We start from the raw sequence: 21,387 nt of genomic DNA on the forward strand, positions 1-21,387 counted from the left end.
TTAATCTACGCAGACTACGGTAAACACATGCAGACTTAAGCCAGCATGGAAGGTGAAAACTAAGGATTTAGCAAGTAGAAACTCTATGGAAAGAACTTTTAGAATCGCAATTGTAATTTAGCAGGACTACAGTTAGTGTGAATGGATTTCGTGCCAACATTTCCCTTGTTTTTTCCTGCTGTGTGATTGACGCCCACGTCAACCGTATAGTCTCGATTCTAAATATTCGTTTTACAAATTTTCTCGATGCATTCGGCATTTATGATAAGCTCACTGTGATGCTCTGCAAGAAAAAAAGCACCAGAAACTATGAATGAGAGAAGGAGAGAGGAAGACAACCTAACATCACTCGCAGACCTGAGCGAAAAGAGCCTCCTGGACGCCATTTCGTGCCGCTACTCGCGGGATATCATCTACACTGACGTTGGAGACATTCTTGTTGCAGTGAATCCCTTCAGAGAACTCGAAGAATGTTATTATAGCGAGGATGCCTCCAAGAAGTATGCTGCTGATGGCTCCTGGGATGAATTACCGCCTCACATCTATGCTGTAGCTGCCAGAGCCTTCACTGCCATGCTTCACAGCAAAAAGAGTCAGATTTGTGTCATCAGTGGAGAAAGTGGAGCAGGAAAGACAGAGTCGTCAAAGTTGGTGATACAACAGGTATGGAAGGATTCCCTACGTGTCATATTTGATGCTATTACAGTATGAGCTTTGCAAACTGCGAAATTTATTTTTAGCTGGTCTAGTTTGCATGTTTACGAAAATCCATTGTTTTATTAATGATGCATATTATACATATAATATATATTGAGATCATCTTTTTGCTTTAAAATTAAAATAGTTTGAGCTCTATAATGAAACAATAACATTACAGTCTATAATGATGCCTTAAAAATGGAAATTGAAAACCTTTACGTGTTAAACATGTGATGGATTGTTTGGCATGTTTACTGTATTGCATGTATTTTAATCTATTGTTTTCATACAGTTAATTAGGATGAGCAGATCTAGTGGGTTTGCTAAGAAACTTCAGAGAAAGATAACAAAGGTAAAATGATAACCCACTCCCTTCCTTCATATCTAGTTCTTCTTGGTTATATCATTTTGCAATCAGGATCCGTAATGTTGTTAGCTACACGCATTCACATTCCAGCTACATGTATCACCACTGAGCTGTATAATAATGATTATATTGAACACATCCAAGTAGTAATAAATTAATTGGATTACATTTTGTTTATTTCGTTATAGCTTGATCCTGTTTTGGAAGCTTTTGGAAATGCACGGACGGTCTTAAACTCCAATTCTAGTCGATTCGGCAAGTTTGTTCAAATCTTCTTCTCTCCTCTTCAAGGCGGGATAGTAGGAGCAAGTCTTGAGCATTATCTCCTTGAGAAGTCACGAGTTTGTCATCAGAACTTAAAAGTACGAAAAGAAGAGCATAGTATTTAATGAAGGATGGAAAGGCATATGCATGTTACATACCAAAATTATTCGTCTGTTTTTATAGGAGCAGAATTTCCACATATTTTATCACTTATTGTACGGGTCTTCTCCAGATGTTCTTAAAACTCTAAAGCTCGAGGTACAAACTGTGAGATTTATATTATTTTAGCATTGACTTGTTTTCGTACTATCTATAGCAATCTTCTCAATATCAGTATCTCCCGGCAAATGATTTGACGGCATCCAGAGCCATTACAAAGAAGTGAGAGATAGCATATCCTTCTTATGTCTCTACATAAAAACAACTTACTTTTATTCTATATCATAATATAGGGACTCTTTTGATCGAATAGAGAAGTGCATGGTGGAGATTGGATTCAATCCTAATGAGATACTGGAGGTCATTACAATCCTGGCTGCCATCTTACACATTGGCAACATTGTAAGTCAAAACACTTCCGGTTCTCATTAAACTCCTGCCCAGCATAGACCATGAAGCTTGCTATGATGGTTACACATTGCATGAAGACTTTCTACATGTACCGTATAGCAGGAAATTTTGGAGGGAATTAAATTTGGTGAATTTGGCATTTTGATAGCCATTCGCCAAAATAAAATCCGCCATTTTGAGCCATATACGCATGCTCAATGGCACGTGGCCACAAATTTTCCAAATTAAAATTTGCCAATCACCAAAATTTAGCAATTTGCCAAATTTTAGTCCCTCGAAAATGTCCCACTTTACTGTACATACTGCTTAATTAAAATGTATCGTAAATCAGATAATCGGAATTACACATGTGTGTAATATTAACATTTTTCTGCTGCATTTATAATTAAATCATTCCCCAATTTGTACCCCATTGTGTGGGGCTTGCATTTACATATATATGTATGTAAAAAATGGGATATATCTGTCCATAATGTCCACAAATTATATTTTCCTGTTGTTGCTAACCAGGAGTTTGGCAGTCAGACCAGGGAAGATGATTCAGCCATTATACTAAATAAGGAAGGAGCCAAGACTGTCACTGAATTATTGGGTCTGGAGTCCGCGGAGCACTTATCATTTGCACTAACAACCCTCCGAACTACAACAAGAGGTATTGCTACTACTGCTACTACTAATAATAGTAATAAATGCTTGAAATACCATTAGTAAAGTGTTGCTATTGTTATTTCAGGCCTCAGTTTTGCTTTGGGGCTTGCTTTGAATTGCTCAATGCATCACTCTTCGCTTTGTTGTTATTATAAATGATATGTTAATAATAGTTATAAGATAGTAATATACTTGTATGTATTCTACTATAAAATTAGTTCATGTTTTAGTACCTTTTGTCTTATTCCTTTACAGGGGAAACTGTGGATAAGCTCTACACTCCCTCGAAAGCTCGTGAAACTCGTGATGCTATGGCCAAAGAGCTTTATTTCCGACTCTTCAGTTGGTTGATTTCAAGAATCAACGTCTACTTGAACTGTCAGGATCCTTCAAGGACCCTAACCATTGGTAAAGCAAATCATTCGTTTTAATAAACAGCTGCTTATGGCATCATTCGAAAGTAGCTCCACAATTCAAGAAGCAGTATAAAAAATACAGCCAATAGTGCCAGCATTGAAAAGCTTGATTTGGAATTTCCACTTGTGGTTTTAGAGTTAATATTTACTATTCTTATGCTTGTAGAAGCATTTGTCCATATTTAGGCCTACATGTGTATGTACATGTAATATTTGCATGGTGTAATGTACTAAAATGGGGATTTAAAATTTGTCAGATTGTCAGGGGATTTATTGCTCAACATGAAAGGGTATGATTTGGTTACAGTGTACACTACACATCCTTTGTATTATCACAACATATGAAACTGCCAAATACAATGTATTTACTGCATAGAAATGTTATTATTTATTATTATGATAGTGACGTGTTTCTTTTCTTTTCCAGGTATCTTGGATATTTTTGGATTCGAGTGCTTTCGTGTTAACAGTTTCGAGCAGCTCTGCATTAATCTAGCTAACGAGCAGTTGCAGCAGTACTTTAACGAGCAGATATTTGCAATGGAAAAGGTAATGGAAACGACATCAATGATGATGATGATGATGTGATAGTGGTAATAATAACTAATAATGATGATTATAATGATAGTGATAATTTGGCTATTGAATTTTTAAAAGGAGGTTAAGAATAAGCTTTCTCTCTCTCTGTCTCTTCTCTCTATTTTGTATTAAAAAGCATTGACTACATATTTTTTTTAAAGAATTAAATGTATGTACTTTTCATAGGAGGAGTACGAGAAGGAGGGGCTGGAGGGTGTGGCTATATCTTACCAAAGCAACCAGCCTGTGCTGGACCTCCTGTTATCTAGACCTATTGGTCTATTGTCACTGATCGACGAACAATGCAGAATCAATGTAAGACAATATTGCTACTATTATCCATTAGAATAGCTGATTAGAATAGCGTTGTTATTCACTAGAAATGTATTTACTAATCACTTTGATGGATGCATGTATACACACACATGGGCACTTGTATGAATTCATGCATGTGTGCTGTGCGTGACATGATAATTAATATACATGTGTACATGTGTATATGTAGGGAAGGGATGATGCCATTATACAGCTGTACAAGGAGAATTTCAAAAAGTCCCCAGTCTATAAGGCACATAACGGAAACAGAGCATCCTTTACTATAAGGCATTATGCAGGAGATGTAAGTTTTTAAAATTATCGATTTTTTAAGAACTGGTGTTTTATAGGTTGAGTATCAAGCTAGCGGCTTCATTGATAAAAATAAGGATTCTTTACCAGACCCGGTTCAGGGGGTTCTGAAATTTTCATCCATGGATTTGCTAAGGTGTCTTTTTACACGCTACCCCGACTTTTCGACTAAGAAACCACTGACTGATCCAGTGGTGCTAAAACCAAGGTAAATAGGAAAATGAAAATTTTTTGAGGAATTTTATTGTTTTCTTTTTTTAGTGAGAGATCTGTAATGAAGAGAATGTCAGTGAGAAAGAGCGCTAAGAGGAAATCAAGAATGATGGGAAGAAAGAGAAGGATGACAGTTGGGGCTATCTTCCGTGACTCCTTGTATAGACTAATGGAGAAACTGCTCTCAGCCACTCCTCATTTCATTAGGTTTCAATAATAATAATAATAATAATAATAATAATAATAATAATAATAATAATAATAATAATAATAATAATTGCTAATATTAATGTTGTGTATTGTAGGTGTATAAAGCCTAATGTAGCATGCAAGCCACGTGTTTTTGATGATTCGTATGTGGAAAAGCAATTAAGGTGAGGAGCTGGAAAATATTTATGTTTTTTTAAATCAAAATAGCTCTTTCTGATATATATATATATACATACATGTATATTATGCATGATTGTCAATCAAAATTGAACTTCAAAAATTTGACAAAGTACCCTGTACTATTATAGTATAGGGTATTTCATAAAAAATGGCTAGGAGAGAATTCTCCATTTTTATAATCGTTTCTGATGCATATACATGTACTTACGTTGTGTAGAAAGTTTGAACTGATTCCAATCAAATTTGGATTTTTTACAAATATTTAAAGTTGCTCCGAAATCGAGTAAAAGTCCCTGTACTATAGTACAGGGTCTCAGGCCAAATTTTGCCAAAATTGAAAAGGAGAGAATTCCTTATTTTTATTACATTTTCTAATACACATACATGCACTTATACTGTGTAGAAAGTTTGAGCTGATTCCGATCAAAACTGAAATTTTTATTAATTTTTAAAGTTCCCCCAAAATTGGTCCAAAGACCTTGTACTACACAGTACATGGTCTTGGGCCATATTTTATCAAAATTGAAAAGGAGAGAATTTCCTGTTTTTAGTACATTTTCTGATACATATAGGTACATATCCTTATGTTTGATGGATATTTTTTGATTTGTGAAATATTTTTCTGTAGGTACACTGGTATGGTAGAGGCCGTGAGGGTCAGAAAAGAAGGTTTCTCTTATCGACCTTATTTCTCCGAGTTTGTTCAAGACTATAGAACCATAGCGTTTCTTTTTACAGACACAGTGAGTCTTACAAGGCAAAATAATGATCCATCCTCATTCTTGTAGAGCGTGAAATTGTCAAAAGAAAACTGTATTAAAATATTAGAGAAGGCACAAATCACTGACTGGAAGATAGGAAAGTCAAGAGTAAGTCTGAAAAAAATTAATATTAAAAAAAATTAATTTGTTTTGTAGATTTTTCTTCGCTACTATCACAAAGAGAGACTGAACTCTCTCTTGCATGCTCAGGAAGGAAGTGCTACGATTATACAGAAAGTTTTCCGTGGCTACAAATCCAGGAGAATGTCAGTAAAACGATTAAAAATAATCCAGCCATTAATTTTATACTTGTATAGATATGAGCCATTGAGAACAAAGCAGACTCAAGATAAGCTTAAGGTGGGACTGATGATGAAACTAGTGGCAGAACACAGCGAAAGTAAATTGCTATTAAAAAATAGATAATTTTATTAATTTTGATGTTATTTTAGGAGCATTTTCGCGTATTGTTGAACTCAATAGAGATGATGCTATGAAGTCGGCCGAAAGGTTCGGCTATTTAAAGAAAGAAAGAGAAGAAGCTGAAGGCATCAAGGAGCCAACTGGAAGCAACAAAAAGAAACCATTTAGAGCAGAAGGGATCAATGGAGTGAAAGTCCTACACGTTAGACCTGAAGACATTCCAAGCAGAAAAGAAGGAGAGAGAAAGGAATCGAATAATTCAATCCCACCAACGAAAAGAAAAATCGCTCCACCTGTACCACCACCTAAGCCTAGTCTTCAAGCACTTCTAAAAAGGAAGGAAGCGAAAGCTAAAAACTCTCCAACTACAAGCACGGCCCCTCAGCCTTCATTAACTAAGAAGTATTCAGCTATAGTACCTCCAGTGACAATAAATGGGCCTTTGAGTATAAAGCCTTCATCGATGCCAACCATGCCTGTATTCAATGTATTGCAACAAGACGAGGAGATAGGAGACTACGCAGTTCCGTTCCAGAGAGTAAACATTTCGTTTGGATTCCCTATACGCAGAAAGAGTAGCCCTGCAATCTCAACACAGCAAGTGTCATCTACTGTACTGCCAATGCAGACAGGGCCATCTCCAATTCCCTCTTTTTATGAAGATGATGAAGACAGCTATGGCTACACGATTATGACCTTTCCAACTAATCCTAGCTCCCCGGCAAAGATATGTACTAAAGATGATGGTGACATAAGAGGGCCAATGGGTCTAAGAGAAGAGACAAAAGACCCGACTTCTTTCATTTCACAAATAGACAGTAGTACTAGCTCGAGCAATGACAGCGATGACGATTCCTACATGGATATGACGCATGATATCAAGCTGCAACACCTTCACGATTTAGCTCAAGACAGCTCTCTTTATAAAACCTCTTCCATGCCTGATATTACACTAAAAATTGACAGTGGAGCCTCATCATTTCGTTCTAAGGCTGGATCTGATTGCACGTCTAGTAACATTGATCTACAGAGTCTTGAGAATTCCTCTACGAAGCCGCTTGATGTCCCCCTCATTCACAGACAGTCACAAATGCATTATTTCAATGGGGAAGTCGTTGAAGAGGATTTCAGAAAGCCCCGAAAGGTGTGTACAATGTTGTAGACTAGTGTAGGTTTCCTAGTCTTTACAAGTTTCGTGCTGTAAATTAGTGCATTTAATTAATGCTGTAAATTAGATCGTCATTTTAATATCTACATTTGCATGCATTATTTACTCCGTTTTATTGTTTGCTATTATAGAGAAGATTGGGTCATTTTTTCAGGAGGAAAGACCCACGAAGAACAAGACACTTCAAAAACAGCGAGGGCGATATCATTCCTGGTTATCTGCCCGGGCTTTGGGAAAATGATGCAAAAGTAAATACAATGAACTATATAAATAATCCTTATGATTCACCTTCTCCTTTCCTTTAGCTGATGCTCTCTTCTACGCCTAAAGGAACATACCTTCTATATACTGGCTATAATGAGTAAGTACTGCATGTACATGTACGACATGTATTAGCTCATTATGCCCATGGTGATCTATGATTGGGGCATGCATGGCATTTTCAAATTATTGGCTTCCGCTTAGTTCAAGAATGTTTATTGAATTTCCTTAGGTCGGATAACTTTACTTTTAAGCTCTCAGTCTCGCTTGGAGGCGGAGTGCTCTGTCAGGTTTGGTCGTGCGATATAGACACTAGTAGAGGGTTGTCCTTGATGTCTGACGAGGAAGAGAACAGGTTTAATAATTTAGAAGAGCTTGCCGAATATTACAAGTAGGTATTTTGAAGCATGATAATAATGATACAAGTTTGTTTTGTATAGATATAATCCGGTCAATAAAGGTGGACTAATCCTTAAAGATCCTTTTTTAATCAGCAAAAAAATTCGTCAAAAGTTTATGTAACTTTGTATGTATATATATATAATAACATTTAATAATTGTTTTGTTTGTTTGTATAAACATGACAGTATTTATTTTCTTGGTAATAAGTTTTGTTGTCATAGCTTGGTGCCAATAATTTGCCGTTGTTCTACGGATTTCTCCGTATACTTTAATTAAAATTAAAAATCAAATTCTTTGAAAAGTTGATTGACTTGCCGGCCGCCCCTCCTTCATTCAGCTATAAACAGTAACTCCCACTCTCTCTCTCTGTCCTGCTCTTCTTCTTTCTTTGCAACCTGTGGTGCTGCATTGGGGATTGTTGCTTGTTCTCTCCCTGTCTCTACACAGTGTGGGATATACAGAGTGTTAACAGCCAAACAAGGTCAGTCGACACAGGATTGTAAATTTTTGTATCATCAGAGCTTGGGCCTTGGCTATGCATCGAACCTCGAGGTTTGAAAAATAATCCGACCACAATTAACCTTCCATGTCGCCTTGTGTAAACTGGGAAAGTATTTATCAAGAAAGCGAGCGAATTGGAGAAGCAGCCACGGGCGGGCTACCAAGAATGTCTGTGCTTGCCAATAGCAATTAATGATGAGCAAGCTAAAACACTTACGATTTGCATTAGTGAAGAGTAGGCTTGTAGTAAAGTACAAGGTGATGTGTTGTTAAGAGCTTGGTTCCATATAATTTTAACACTATTTGTATTATCCAAGGGAAGTGAGCTCTGCCCCACCCTACCAAAACTCTTAAACCCACACAGACAGTTCCCTGCTATAAATATAGAAGAGCTTGGCCTTGCTGGCTTCAGTTTAACAGTCTGCAGATTAAGACCCAGTCACTTGTATTCAGTAGCAGAGTCTAACTGTGTTTGCAAGACAACAAGAGATTAGCATCAAGCCCCTTTCAAACCTGTACCTGCAAAGCAACAAAATATGCCTCATAATAATAAGATGACATTTTGGCAACATTTTGGTTCACGATCACTTAAACCAAGAAGGTAAGAAAGCTGAGAGTTGCATGTAAATTATAATGGTGTGAAAGAAAAAATAAATATCTAGAACTACTAATCTACTGCTTAAAAGAAGGGAGAGAAAGGTAAAGTTCTGTGAGCTCAAGGTTAAAAGATGAGAGACATGCTGACAAAGAGGAAAGATGAGTTCCTCTACAAAATATTCAGTAGGAGTATCAGTGTTACTACTACAGACAGTAGCAGAATGTATGCTCCAAGCTTTATGGCAACAAAAATTAAACAGAAAATTGTGTGTCACAAATATTTATAGTATAATAGTGGTTGTTTTCTAGTGGGAATTAGCCTTGTTGGTAAGTCGTCATTACTCTTATATCCTATAAGTAATGAGGATAGTAAACAAATGGACTGATAAGAGTTATTAGTTTATGAATTATAGTATAGTTTTAGAGCATTTACCAATTATGCTTATCGTGGAGCAGGAAGGGAAGATTCATTTTTGTGGTCTGATGTAATGAAAGGACAGATTTCAGATAAAAATTAACATAATTATGATTGCGTAATTCTATTGTTCCATTTATACTGTATTAGGCCACCACAGAAGAAATCACTAAGAAGGCAAACGTTACAGAAAATGAGTTACAGAGATGAAGTGTCTCTCCCAGCATCTCCTTCAGAGGTAAGAAAGGTACCGCACTTATGTAAATCCTCTTTTTGTTTGTTTTAGTATGAGGTTGTACTGCTAATTGATTTCTGTTTGTTGTCTTGTTCCATTTTCCTTATTAGTCCTTTTCACATAATACTCTCCTTTTTCCTCTTGTTTGCCTTATTCTCTCACTTTCTCCCACTCTCTCTCTCTTTCTCTCCTTTCCTTTCTCCTCCTCCTTTCCACACTGTTTGCATTACTGGTCATGTTTGCTCTAGAGAAACATGTCTCTTGGAGCCTGCTCTTCCTTGCCTTTAGCATAAGTCTGCCATAGAGTCTACTGTTATATTGGTCATGTTTTGAGAGAAGACATAAGAGCTCGTAATTAGACACAAATAAAAATAACTATTTAATGAACTTCCTTAATGGTTATCAGTAGTATCACCATAGTTCCAGAAACATCACCATTTCCCCTCTTCTCCTTATAGTTGAGTATGCGTTTGTTTTTTCCTTTATTAATGTGCCTTCATGGATCATGATTTATTTACTGTTTTATAAAAATACATTACATCAGTGCCAATGTCCCCCTTTTATCTCTCCCTTACTCCATCTCTTTCATCACGTTCACTATTACTATGACAATATAGTGTTGTTCTGATTGCCTTCTATGGTTTGTTTATATCTTCTACCAGTAGACTATTTTGTTAGAGAGCAAAGCGGTTTATAAAAACATACCAACCCCTAAAACTCATATAAATAAGAAAATATTTGGACATAGTTTGAATAAAAATAATATTTGTCCTAGCAATGATTTCGAATAAAAAGGAAGAGAATAAAACTCATTTTTTTGTTTGCACATCAGTAAATTAGTGTTTCTCCATTACTTACAGTGAGATATGTTGGAAAAAACAAGTACAATTATTACACTTAGCTATTATTATATGTATGTACTATATTATGTATTTTAATATGCTATTCCACTAATTCACTCTATTTTTTATTTCTCTCATACATCTTCAGCAAGATTTTGTTGACATGATCTCGAAAGCTCAGGTACTATATTGACATATAAATGTGCAGTGTACATTAAACTAATATGACAGAATGTACAGTTACAATTGTACATTATAAGTATACCAATATGACAGGGAACAGTATCAATATAAATACAGTGAAAATGTGCATATGTATGTATTAATATTATGATACAGTACTATATGACAGAATAGCACACAGTGAAAGTGCTGTTGTGAATATTATAAAAGTTGATTATTCATTCCATAGTAACAAGTCATTAGTAAATTGACATAACTTGTAATATCAGGTAACAGCCACAAAGTTGTTCCCTTTGATTTGACAGCCTGTTTCGTCTTGTCCTCCACGTTACTTTGTAGTGCTGATTAAAGGCGTACTGCTTGTTTCTCTCCATGTTTGTTTGTTCATATCGTCTTTGCATCCCTTTGTCTATCCCCTCTCTCTAATTCACTCCATCCCTCCTTCCTCTTTATAGTGCCGGAGGTATGACAGCCAGCGTTCTCCCTTCCCTTCTCCTGTTATAATAAGAGCCACGCCTGAGCCCGAAATTGATGAGCCTAACTCCGAAGATGAAGAGCAAATATCGGAGATCTTAGAAGAGGACGGTAGCATGATAACACCGACCAACTCTCGTCATGCTTTTGAGGAGAATGGAGATGGGCCAGTTGATGGTGAGAGTATTAACTCTCTCTCTAATAGCAGTGATGATTGTAATCACACTAGCCTTCTTCCTCCGGGCTCTCCTGCTATAGGACTCAGACCAAATCGACGCTCAGTTGAAGCACTAAAAAAGGTAATTACAAGTACAATTAATGGTGGGCGTATCGTGTAGTGTATTTTAATTCAGTGTAGTGTATTTTAATATCAGTGTAGTGTATTTTAATTTCAGTGTTGTTAGTTCTAATGACAGTTTATTTACTTACTTTTGTCACTGATTGCTAGCTACCCACTACACATTATGACTTCCTTTTTTGGCCATATTGTCAGTTATTTTTGACTGGACATTAAGTCAATGTGACATCATGGATAGTTTTCAGTGTCAGATTGATGTATTATCATGAGATATTGATAGCATTTTGCAGTTGAGGTTTGGGGGCTTCCTGTAATAGTAACTATAGTAGCTAAGAATTGATAATTTAGCAGTTTCATAGTTCTAGCATACATAATGGGGAATACATGCAACTATATTTATCATAATTATCTACACTATTACTATAAATGCTTAGATGTATTATTATTATTATCATCATCATTATCATTATTAATTATTATTATTATTATTGTTATTGTTATTATTACTTTGCAGCTAATACAAGTAAATGAAGCTCCATTTCCTCTTCTCATTACGCCACCTGATGGAGGCTATTGGGTACAGAATGGAGAATATGAAAGCAGTAGGAACGTGGATGGGACATGGCTAGCACCGGAGATAGACACTGAGCACTTTAGGCTGGACATTGATAACACTGCAATGATGTACGGGAGACATTTTGTGGGTCACCCTCACAAGAATTTTTATGTTCGAGAGAGTAAATTTGGATCTCTGGTGTTCAGCCTGATGATTGACGGCAATGTTAGCTGCGATCCTTTGATAAGAATGATATTGAGGTATGTTCATAAATTGTATAACTACATTAATTGTTACAGATCTGGGAATAAATTTTTAAAGACCATTCTAACTGAAAAGTCAAAATTTTAGGAGACCTAGACCAAATGTGTGATAGACCAAAAGTCTCCTAAACTTCTTTATTCATTTGTTTCTTTATTTTTTGTCAGTTTTGGGCTTATTCGCACTTTGTTTGTTATTTTTGCCTTTTGATCTTTTGTCTTTGATATTGTATGCCTTGTAACTTACTAGCTTTGATGTTAATTGTTTTCGTCTTCCTTTCCATTGCACACACACACACACACACACACACTTTATCTGTCTCTCTCTCTCTTTCTCTAGAACTAAGGAAGCAACTCATTACAAGGTGTATCCTTCTGCTCAGTTGTCACGAAAACTGGAGCCAGAAGAATACCTAGCGGTAAGTCATTTATCCTGTCACACGTCTATCACATGATTTCAGATTATACTGAGTACGCTGAATGATGGGGAGACACTGAGGGTTGAAGGCTTACAGAGAATCAGCTCAAAAAAGGTAGAACTATTAGTCAAATTTGCATAGCATATCCATATACTTTTGATACAAACATATTTTTACTTTTTTATTATTTTTTTCAAACAGGCACCAGAGATAATACAAAAATTTGATGAGCACTCTGTTGCAAAGCAGCACAAAATTGGAATCATTTATCAAAAATTTGGACAGGTAAGCCTTTCAAAAAATGAAAGAAAAAAGACTCTAAATTTGAAACCTCTCACAGACAACCGAAGAGGAGATGTTTTGCAACAATGAGCACTCGCCTGCTTTTAAAGAATTTCTCGAGCTTCTAGGAGAGACAGTAAAACTAAAAGGATTTGAAAAGTGAGTGAGGGGGAGAGTGTTTCTAGTAAGACACATGCTACCAAGAATGCAATGCAGACTATGCAAGTGTAACTAGTAACAGCTGTTGGGTTTATAAATCTAATAATGGTTGTGTTTTCTTTGTGGGCATGCTGCATATTGTTTGTTTATTCTAAGTGAATAATTCAATTGAGAGCTATAGGGATAACAATATTTTAATTGAATTAGAATTTTGTGTCTGCATGTATACTGTAATATCTTATTGATTTTATCATTGATTTTTTATTGATTTCTCCTTGATTTCTCATTGATTTCTCCTTGATTTCTCATTGATTTCTTATTGATTTATGCAGGTACAGAGGTGGTTTGGATAATGTGAATGATCAGACTGGTAAATACAGTGTTTACACTGAGTTCAATGATCAAGAAATAATGTTCCATGTATCTACACTGCTACCTTATGACCCTGGGGACAGACAACAGGTTAGTAGCACAACACTACATATACATGTACCTATGCATCTAAATGTAAATGTATCACTAGTGATGTATATCTTCATCTATTTTAATATGAGCTCTTTATTCTCCTTCAGTTGTTAACAATGCATTGAATGAAATGATTTGTAGGCTGAATAAGTGGCTTAATGAATTTATAAAAGGAGTGAAAATAGAGAGAATGATTGTGTAAATAAGAAAAGGGACAGTACAGAAACACCAAACATGATTCCATGATTATACCTATAGTACATGTTTTGAGTTATGAGTGTTATTAAAATGAGCCAATTTTTGAAGAAAAGCCATGCAAGGCTATAGCCCATGGTTTTTTCCAAAAAATGGCCTCAAAATTACTCCAAATTTTTATTACATTTTCTGATACATATTGATGTCCTTATGCTGTGTAGCAAGTTTGAGTTGATTCCGACTTCAATTTTTCAAGTTACGGCCATTTTAAGAAAACATCAAAATTCTGAAAAATACCCAAGGCTATAGCCCATGGTTTTTTCAAAAAATGGCTCAGAAATTACCCCAAATTTTTATTATATTTTAAAATACATATTGATGTCCTTATGCTGTGTAGCAAGTTTGAGCTGATTCTGACTTCAATTTTTCAAGTTACAGCCATTTTAAGAAAACGTCAAAATTCTGAAAAATACCCAAGGCTATAGCCCATGGTTTTTTTCAAAAAATGGCTCCGAAATCACCCCAAATTTTTATTACATTTTCTTATACATATTGATGTCCTTATGCTGTGTAGCAAGTTTGAGTTGATTCCAACTTCAATTTTTCAAGTTACGGCCATTTTAAGAAAACGTCAACATTCTGAAAAATACCCAAGGCTATATAGCCCATGGTTTCTTTCAAAAAATGGCTTCGAAATCACCCCAAATTTTTATTACATTTTCTTATACATATTGATGTCCTTATGCTGTGTAGCAAGTTTTAGCAAATTCCGACAAATATTTTTAAAGTTACCGTCATTTTAAGAAAACGTCAAAATTCTGAAAAATACCCAAGGCTATAGCCCATGGTTTTTTTCAAAAAATGGCTCCAAAATCACTCCAACTTTTTATTACATTTTCTTATACATATTGATGTCCTTATGCTGTGTAGCAAGTTTGAGGTAATTCCGACTTCAATTTTTCAAGTTACAGCCATTTTAAGAAAATGTCAAAAATTAAAAAAATACCCAAGGCTATATAGCCCATGGTTTCTTTCAAAAAATGGCTTCGAAATCACCCCAAATTTTTATTACAATTTCTGATGCATATATTAAGTTCTGTATATTATATTATATAGTTCTAATCAAAATTTAATTTTTTATGAATTAATCTAATTTTAGGTTGCTAGAAAGAGACACATTGGTAATGACATTGTCCTCATTGTGTTCCAAGACAGCAACACTCCATACAGTCCGGACTGTGTCAGGTCAAAGTTCCTTCATGCACACATTGTCGTACAAGTCGAGCAGAAGAACTCAAAAAACACCGTCTACAAAGTAAATCAAAACTTAAAAAATAATAATCATTTTTTTGCTAAAGGTTGCAGTTGCAGCAAAAGAAGATGTCCCTGACTTTACTCCTCCTCTTCCCACTCCTGCTGTGTTCTCTAAAGGGCCAGATTTCAGAGAGTGGCTCCTAACTAAAGTCCTCAATGCCGAAGCGAAGTGTCATCAAGCACCTGCCTTCCTGCAACTAGCAGTAAGAGCTGATGCCCACACACAATCAGCACTCAAAATCAACACCCACACACATGAGCTAACGCCCACACATTGTTAGCACTTTGAGCTATTGCCTGCATACTAGCTCTGCAAGTTAATGTGATAATAATTATTAATTTTTTTTATTTTACAGACAAGAACTCGTTCTCAGTTATTTATTCATTTATTGAGAGAACTTTCAGGACAAGAATTTGTAACTACACCAGTACACGACAAAAGAAAGGTAATTGTTCATCATTGGCCACACCTTAGTAACCACACCCTTTAATTAGAGTGCAGTTGAACCGTACGAGCAGCCAAACTCCCTGGGGTCTCCCCAAAAAAGGAGGATGACTTTCGGTACTTTTTTCCCACGACGTAAATCCACGACCACAGGAGATGCACCAAGGCCATTGTCGCCTAATAAACTATTGAGTAAACCTGAGAAGAATTTACTAGCAACCAGCACACCTGATCTCTCTATACTGGGAGGAGAGTAAGTGAATTAGGCAATTATTTACTATATCAATAAAATTTGAACTACTTCCAATTTTCGCTATTTTTGAAGCATATACAAATAAACAATTCAAAAGAATTAACATTTAGTCTCATTGTACTGTACATGTTTTTATGATGTTAATTTATGTACACAGACATAGTATTTTATGTGTTTTATCGTTACTGTAGTGACTCTAGTTCTAGCAAGAAAAGGGTTTCGACTTTAGAAAGGAAACGAAGCAACAGACGACAGGATAAAACCCTAAACCCCTCAGGTCCCTCTTCCTCCTCAAAAAAGAAGTTCAGCATCCGAGGGAAAAGAAAACCAAAGGAGTCCCTCACAACAGATATACTGGAGGAAAGATCAAGAGAAGAGGAGTATTACTACGATCGAAATCAGAAATCAGATCAGACCGGGTTTTCATCCGACTGCACGTCTGTAAGCTCCCCCTTAAACTGGAGCGTACCTAACGATCTCCCGGGGGTAGTCATATTATCCTCTCAACCAAATGAAGAATCCGATGCACAAACTTCACGAACATTCTCTCTTGATAGATGCCACAGGGAGAAATGGGCATCGAATCCTGACATAATGAATGAAGACAGGCGGAAGAGAAACCGAAGGAGAGGAGACCTTTTAGACATTGATGCCCCCAGCGGCTCGGGTCCCCGCTCTTGTGATGTAGGAATTCAAGTTGACAACATGAGGCCAATGTTCACGTTCCCTACTCCTCCTCACTCGCTGTCTCCCATTGAGGGAGGAAGGAGAGTTCCTGTCTCCAATAGAGTGAGGATGTTGGAGGTTCATCAGAGGAACACTGCTGGAATGGACATGAATACTCTTGGATACTATACATCATCTAACTCTACACTCGATAGATTCTCATTCCCGTTATCTTTAGAAGAGGAATCGGCTGATGAAAGACAGATAACGCCTATAGCTGAAACAGTGAGTATAGATACTGTATGATTTAAATTTAAATTTCATCTTTTACTTTACTTTTTAAAGCCTGGCAGCGGTTCTGGTGAAAGTGATTCTGATGAAAGCATTAATGGTGAAAGAACTGACACAACATACGGTACATACCACAGCATAAAACATGAGCTTCATGCATGTACACTCTCTCTTCTCCATAGATTCACTGCTTGGTTCTATCAAATCGCTGACTGACGAAGTGGCAAGACTACGTCAAATGCAGTTATACTTGTGCAAAGAAAATGCCGTGAGTATAAACATGATACAACTTTGTTGGAATTTGTCATTTAACTTATGATTTATTGAGAGTGGAAAGCAATTTTAAATTTAATTTTCAATTCATTATTAATCTACTTTTTATTTGCAGAAATTATCGGGTCAAGTAAAGAAATGGAAGACAAAGTATAAGACTCTTAAAACTGAGTCAATGCGAGATCTATCTGGAACTGGGATCAGCGAATCGGAACCAACTCGAAAAGACTCTGAAATTGGAACTAAGTTATAAAAAGCAGGAAAATAGACAGAAAAATAAAGAAAACTATAAAATATATATAATAATAATATAACAGAAAGTTATTAAACCGCATCACATTCTTCCAAGTACACTCTGATCTTTTTAATGCCACATTGATGCCTTCTCTTTAAATGCTTTCTTTCTTTCAGCAGCCTCTTCTGCCTCTTTCTTTTTCTTTTCTTGTTCCTCTGTCATCAACAAAATATTATTATTATTATTATTATTATTATTATTATTATTATTATTATTATTATTATTATTATTGTTATTATTTATTTGTTATTATCTGTTATTTTTATTTACATGTGATAAATGAAATTAAAAATTGGTCGTACCTTTGATCTCTTTCTCAAATTTAGCTCCCCTTGCTTGCTCGTTTACTTTTGCTTCAAAGAAGCTCTTCGCTCCTTTGACACCTTCAGCAGCCACATCACAACTACCAGCTATTGCCTTGAGCCCATCCACCTCTAGAGTCCCATCACGAGCCTTCTTGAATATAAGCATAAACTAGAATAAAAAGTTCTTAAATACAAGCATGAACTAAAGGAGTTCTTAAATACAAGCATGAACTAGGAAAGGAGTTTTGAATGTAAGCAAAAATTAGGATAAGTATTCCTAAATATAAAGATAAACTAGGAAAGAAGTTTTTAAATATAGGCATAAACTATATAGGAATTAAGGAGTTATGATTGCAACTCATAAGGGAATTTGATATTTTATTTATAATAAACATAAGGAATAAAATTAGATTATAGTAGACTCCTTGCAAGCAAGACACGTATGGGCATAGAACTTCCTTTTATGGTCACAAACATGATAAATGTTTTCACATGAATGGGAACAATCGATAAGAATGCCAGAGACATAAGAATGAGGAGTAAAGGTACAAGGAAAAGCAGATGTTGAAAGGGTACACAAAACAAAAAATAGAGGAAAGAGAATCTTTTTTTTCCATACCTCTCTAAAGCTAATTTGATTGTCGTGATCTTCATCAACTTCTTTTATCATTGCCTTCAGTCCAAGGTGGGTCTGGGGCTCTCCCAGTTTCTCCATCATCAGCTTAAGCTCCATAAAATCAATAAAACCACTCTTATCTACATCATATCTGAAAAAGAAAGCGCATTAGTGTGTAAACTATCTAGTATGTGTAAACAAGCATTCATTCATTACTTTACGAATATCTTTCTGTATTCTTTGATTTCTTGTATAGAGAACTCTTTAAACTCTGCATACACTGACTGGGAGACTTTAGCAGCCTTCACTTCTCCATCGTTTATCTGCTGTTGCCTGTTTAACTTGCTTGCAAGCTCTGATTCGGCCATTTCTAAGCTTGTCGCTGTATATCTACACACCCACTTATTTGGGGGCATGGCTGCGAATTCTAATAAAAATTGAGTCTGGCCCCGCGAGAGACTGGCTGCGTGCATGATCCGTAAATCCATCCCCTAGATGTACAATGCCTATTGTGTATTTTGCTTGAAAGCGCGGTAACTATAATATTTTTCCGAGTCCAGTTCTCCAGTAGTCCACGTCGCAGGCTCGCAGCTGCAAGTGCAAGATACTTAGTGGCTAGCTTTTTTAACAGGCAATGGCTGAACTGAAGTTATTAACTGATCAAGGTGATGAGGAAGGTCAGTCCATTGATTCTATATCTAGACTATTACAATAATTATAACTATTGTTTTCAGATATCGATAGTGAAAGAGCTACTAGCACTCGTGAAACAATTATTGATGATATTACCGATCTATCGATAGAATACAACGAAAGTAAACTTATTATCCAACATTTAGTGTATTGGAGTGTAGTTCTGTTCAGTTCACTTGACAAATTGCATTTTACATTATGTTCCTTACAACTACTTCAATGGGTGTGTATGTACACAGCCAAGAATTTTAATCCAAATCATAAATGATTTTCAGTCATGACTCAGCCTGATACATTCTGTATCAGGGATTTTGGGTAGCCTGCAGCAATCAACCTAGCATATGATACGATTGTGATAATCAGCCACAATAATTATGATAGAATAATGGTACGGTATTAGTTTAGCCTGAGCAACAGGCAATAATGCCTATCAAGGCTGTATAAAAATACCATATAGTGGGTTATTTTTGTAGTTCTTTATTTTCGTGGTTTTGGGGCTTACCTCAAAATTTTACAGGCTAGCTGTCAACCACGGCAAACCACAAAACATTAGACCCACGAAAATAACCTAATCAGACTTGCCTGTATCAGGGATGATACTTCTTGGGCGTGTACTATTAACTACCGTATAGTTCCAAATTTTCGTCGGTCAAAATTTTCGTCGGTCAAAATTTTCGTCAAATTCGTCAGGTACTTTTGCTTGACGAAATTTTTAACTGACAAAATTTTTGTTCCACGTGGGTAGTATGCAGATTAATAACAAAAATAACGAAAATTTTATTGACGAAAATTAATTTTAACAAGAAATTAAGATTTTGACGAAATTTTTGACTGATGAAAATTTGGAGCTATACGGTACTTGACTGTTTATGGATAAGCCTGTGGTTAATAGCACATACCCTATAGTTGTAATTTGTGTAAAAAGTTGTGACATGCGGTAAAATGTATTATTACAATTACTATTAACAAGAAAATTTTTTGACACTACTATTACCATTAATTAGTTGACTAAACTAAAGTAATTATAATTATTCCTATTACTATTACTAATTGGATTATATTACTATTACTTTTACATGAAGGTACATTTGATATAAAAGCATGCTCTCTATGCAACTTGAATAGAATCGAGTGTGCCACAAGGTTCCTACTTCCTCCTGACAGTGACACTGACAAATTGACACTTAATGATTTCTATGAACTATTAAGTGCATCATGCGTGTAATCAACACATATTACATTGTAATTTCTATTACAATTACTATTACTGGGAGTCTATTTCATATTACTATTACTATTACAATGGATTTCTTTTTCAATTACTATTGTGTTTTTGTGTGTGTGCGTGTGTGTTTTTTTTTTCCTATTCTCTCTGTTTCAAGGCTACTACACAAGATGTAGCTAATCCTTCAACACTTCCTATGTTTTCTGTATAACTAAGACTATATAATTACTCTTATCTTCTGTTGTTGTGTGTTGTAAAGTAATAATAATAATAATAATAAATAATAATAATAATATTACTATTACACCAATATTTTGTAATCCTTACTATTATTATTATTATCATTATTATTATTATTATTATTATTATTATTATTATTATTATTATTATTATTACTACTACCGTAGGACACCTTTTTTTGAGAGCTGTAAATTTTGTGAATTTCGCAATTTTTCGAAGATTTGCAAAAAAATTACTTCCACAAAAATCAAATTATTACAGTACAAGATGGCAGATGGCATAAATTTGCAAAATAGATCTTAGGCAAATTTGCAAAATTTACAGCCCTCAAAAATTTTGCGCTATATGGTATTACATATTACTCTATGTCTGGTTGGGATAGATCTCTTCCACCACTGAGCATTTAGCAATAAATATCATTAATAAGCCACCATGTTATGCAATAAATGTACAAAGATGAATGGGAAAAAGGCACTATTTCTTTATTTTCTCCAAGAACTGTGCAAAATTGCGTAAGTAGAATTATACAACGAATGTCCAGTGAACATTTGTGTGTTAATTAGTGCTTGCATTTAAAAGGAAAATTGGAAAAGCCACTTTTTCCCATTCAGCCCTGTACTTCTATCCTACAACATGGTAGCTCAGATATTCAAATGTTCAGTGGTGGGACTTTACTTGTACTACTGCACATGCTTAATAGAATGATGCATGCATACTGGTAATTATTGGGCGAGCTAAACAGAACGTAAACTCAAACCCTGCTAATAATTATTGTAATAAGTCAGAAATTAGATTACTAGACAAATTAATGGGTGCATAGGAAAGGGATACAATTGGAAAGGATTGTGCAACTAAGGATTTTGCATTCACCTTGTTTGAATTTACTTTTGTAGGCATGTCTACAATGAAGCATATCTTGACGAGTGAAGGAACTTCATCAGACATTCATCTGCTTGTGGTGNGAAAAACTGGCCAGGGGAAGTCAACTTTTATTAACAGCTTGATAGAATTAGAAAAAGAGATTGCAAAAGAGGGAGCGGAGACAGACATGTGTACCANATCATGTCACTCTTACGTTCATCCTGAGCTGATACCAGGTGTC

The 21,387-nt window shown here is 35.5% G+C and overlaps 3 protein-coding genes across 4 annotated transcripts; 2 read left to right on the top strand and 1 right to left on the bottom strand.

Annotated features, from left to right (window-relative positions):
• The first annotated feature begins 24 nt into the window (after positions 1-24).
• On the top strand, positions 25-8,052 carry LOC100632335 (myosin-IIIb-like). The gene is made up of 23 exons (XM_020000310.1): positions 25-663; positions 992-1,051; positions 1,255-1,428; positions 1,514-1,597; positions 1,647-1,711; positions 1,783-1,891; positions 2,411-2,552; positions 2,804-2,956; positions 3,392-3,513; positions 3,730-3,858; positions 4,049-4,162; positions 4,209-4,378; positions 4,432-4,590; positions 4,689-4,757; positions 5,402-5,516; positions 5,562-5,642; positions 5,691-5,800; positions 5,852-5,934; positions 5,987-7,101; positions 7,257-7,373; positions 7,431-7,486; positions 7,619-7,777; positions 7,827-8,052. The coding sequence occupies exons 1-23, from the start codon at positions 310-312 to the stop codon at positions 7,906-7,908; spliced, it is 3,822 nt and encodes a 1,273-aa protein (XP_019855869.1). The 5' UTR covers positions 25-309; the 3' UTR covers positions 7,909-8,052.
• Positions 8,053-8,112: 60 nt separating this feature from the next.
• On the top strand, positions 8,113-17,176 carry LOC109584544 (rap1 GTPase-activating protein 2-like). 2 transcript variants are annotated; one of them, XM_020000313.1, is made up of 18 exons: positions 8,113-8,269; positions 9,452-9,539; positions 10,527-10,559; positions 11,017-11,334; positions 11,848-12,149; positions 12,490-12,568; positions 12,611-12,682; positions 12,770-12,853; positions 12,909-13,009; positions 13,342-13,471; positions 14,829-14,984; positions 15,028-15,186; positions 15,340-15,429; positions 15,479-15,681; positions 15,873-16,632; positions 16,693-16,762; positions 16,821-16,906; positions 17,027-17,176. In XM_020000313.1, exons 2-18 carry the CDS (start codon positions 9,495-9,497, stop codon positions 17,162-17,164), a joined length of 2,826 nt encoding a protein of 941 aa, XP_019855872.1. In that variant the 5' UTR covers positions 8,113-8,269; positions 9,452-9,494; the 3' UTR covers positions 17,165-17,176. The 2 variants fall into 2 exon arrangements, with proteins under 2 accessions (XP_019855872.1, XP_019855871.1); XM_020000312.1 differs by lacking the exon at positions 8,113-8,269 and adding an exon at positions 8,519-8,890.
• LOC100631707 (EF-hand domain-containing protein D2-like) lies at positions 17,143-18,545 on the bottom strand. The gene is made up of 4 exons (XM_003388785.3): positions 18,344-18,545; positions 18,131-18,278; positions 17,509-17,680; positions 17,143-17,361 (listed from the first exon to the last, which is right to left on the bottom strand). The coding sequence occupies exons 1-4, from the start codon at positions 18,541-18,543 to the stop codon at positions 17,276-17,278; spliced, it is 606 nt and encodes a 201-aa protein (XP_003388833.2). The 5' UTR covers positions 18,544-18,545; the 3' UTR covers positions 17,143-17,275.
• Positions 18,546-21,387: the final 2,842 nt, after the last annotated feature.

This window comes from Amphimedon queenslandica, unplaced genomic scaffold (assembly GCF_000090795.2).
Source record: "Amphimedon queenslandica unplaced genomic scaffold, v1.1 AMPQUscaffold_13200, whole genome shotgun sequence".
In the NCBI taxonomy this organism is placed as follows: Eukaryota; Metazoa; Porifera; class Demospongiae; order Haplosclerida; family Niphatidae; genus Amphimedon; species Amphimedon queenslandica.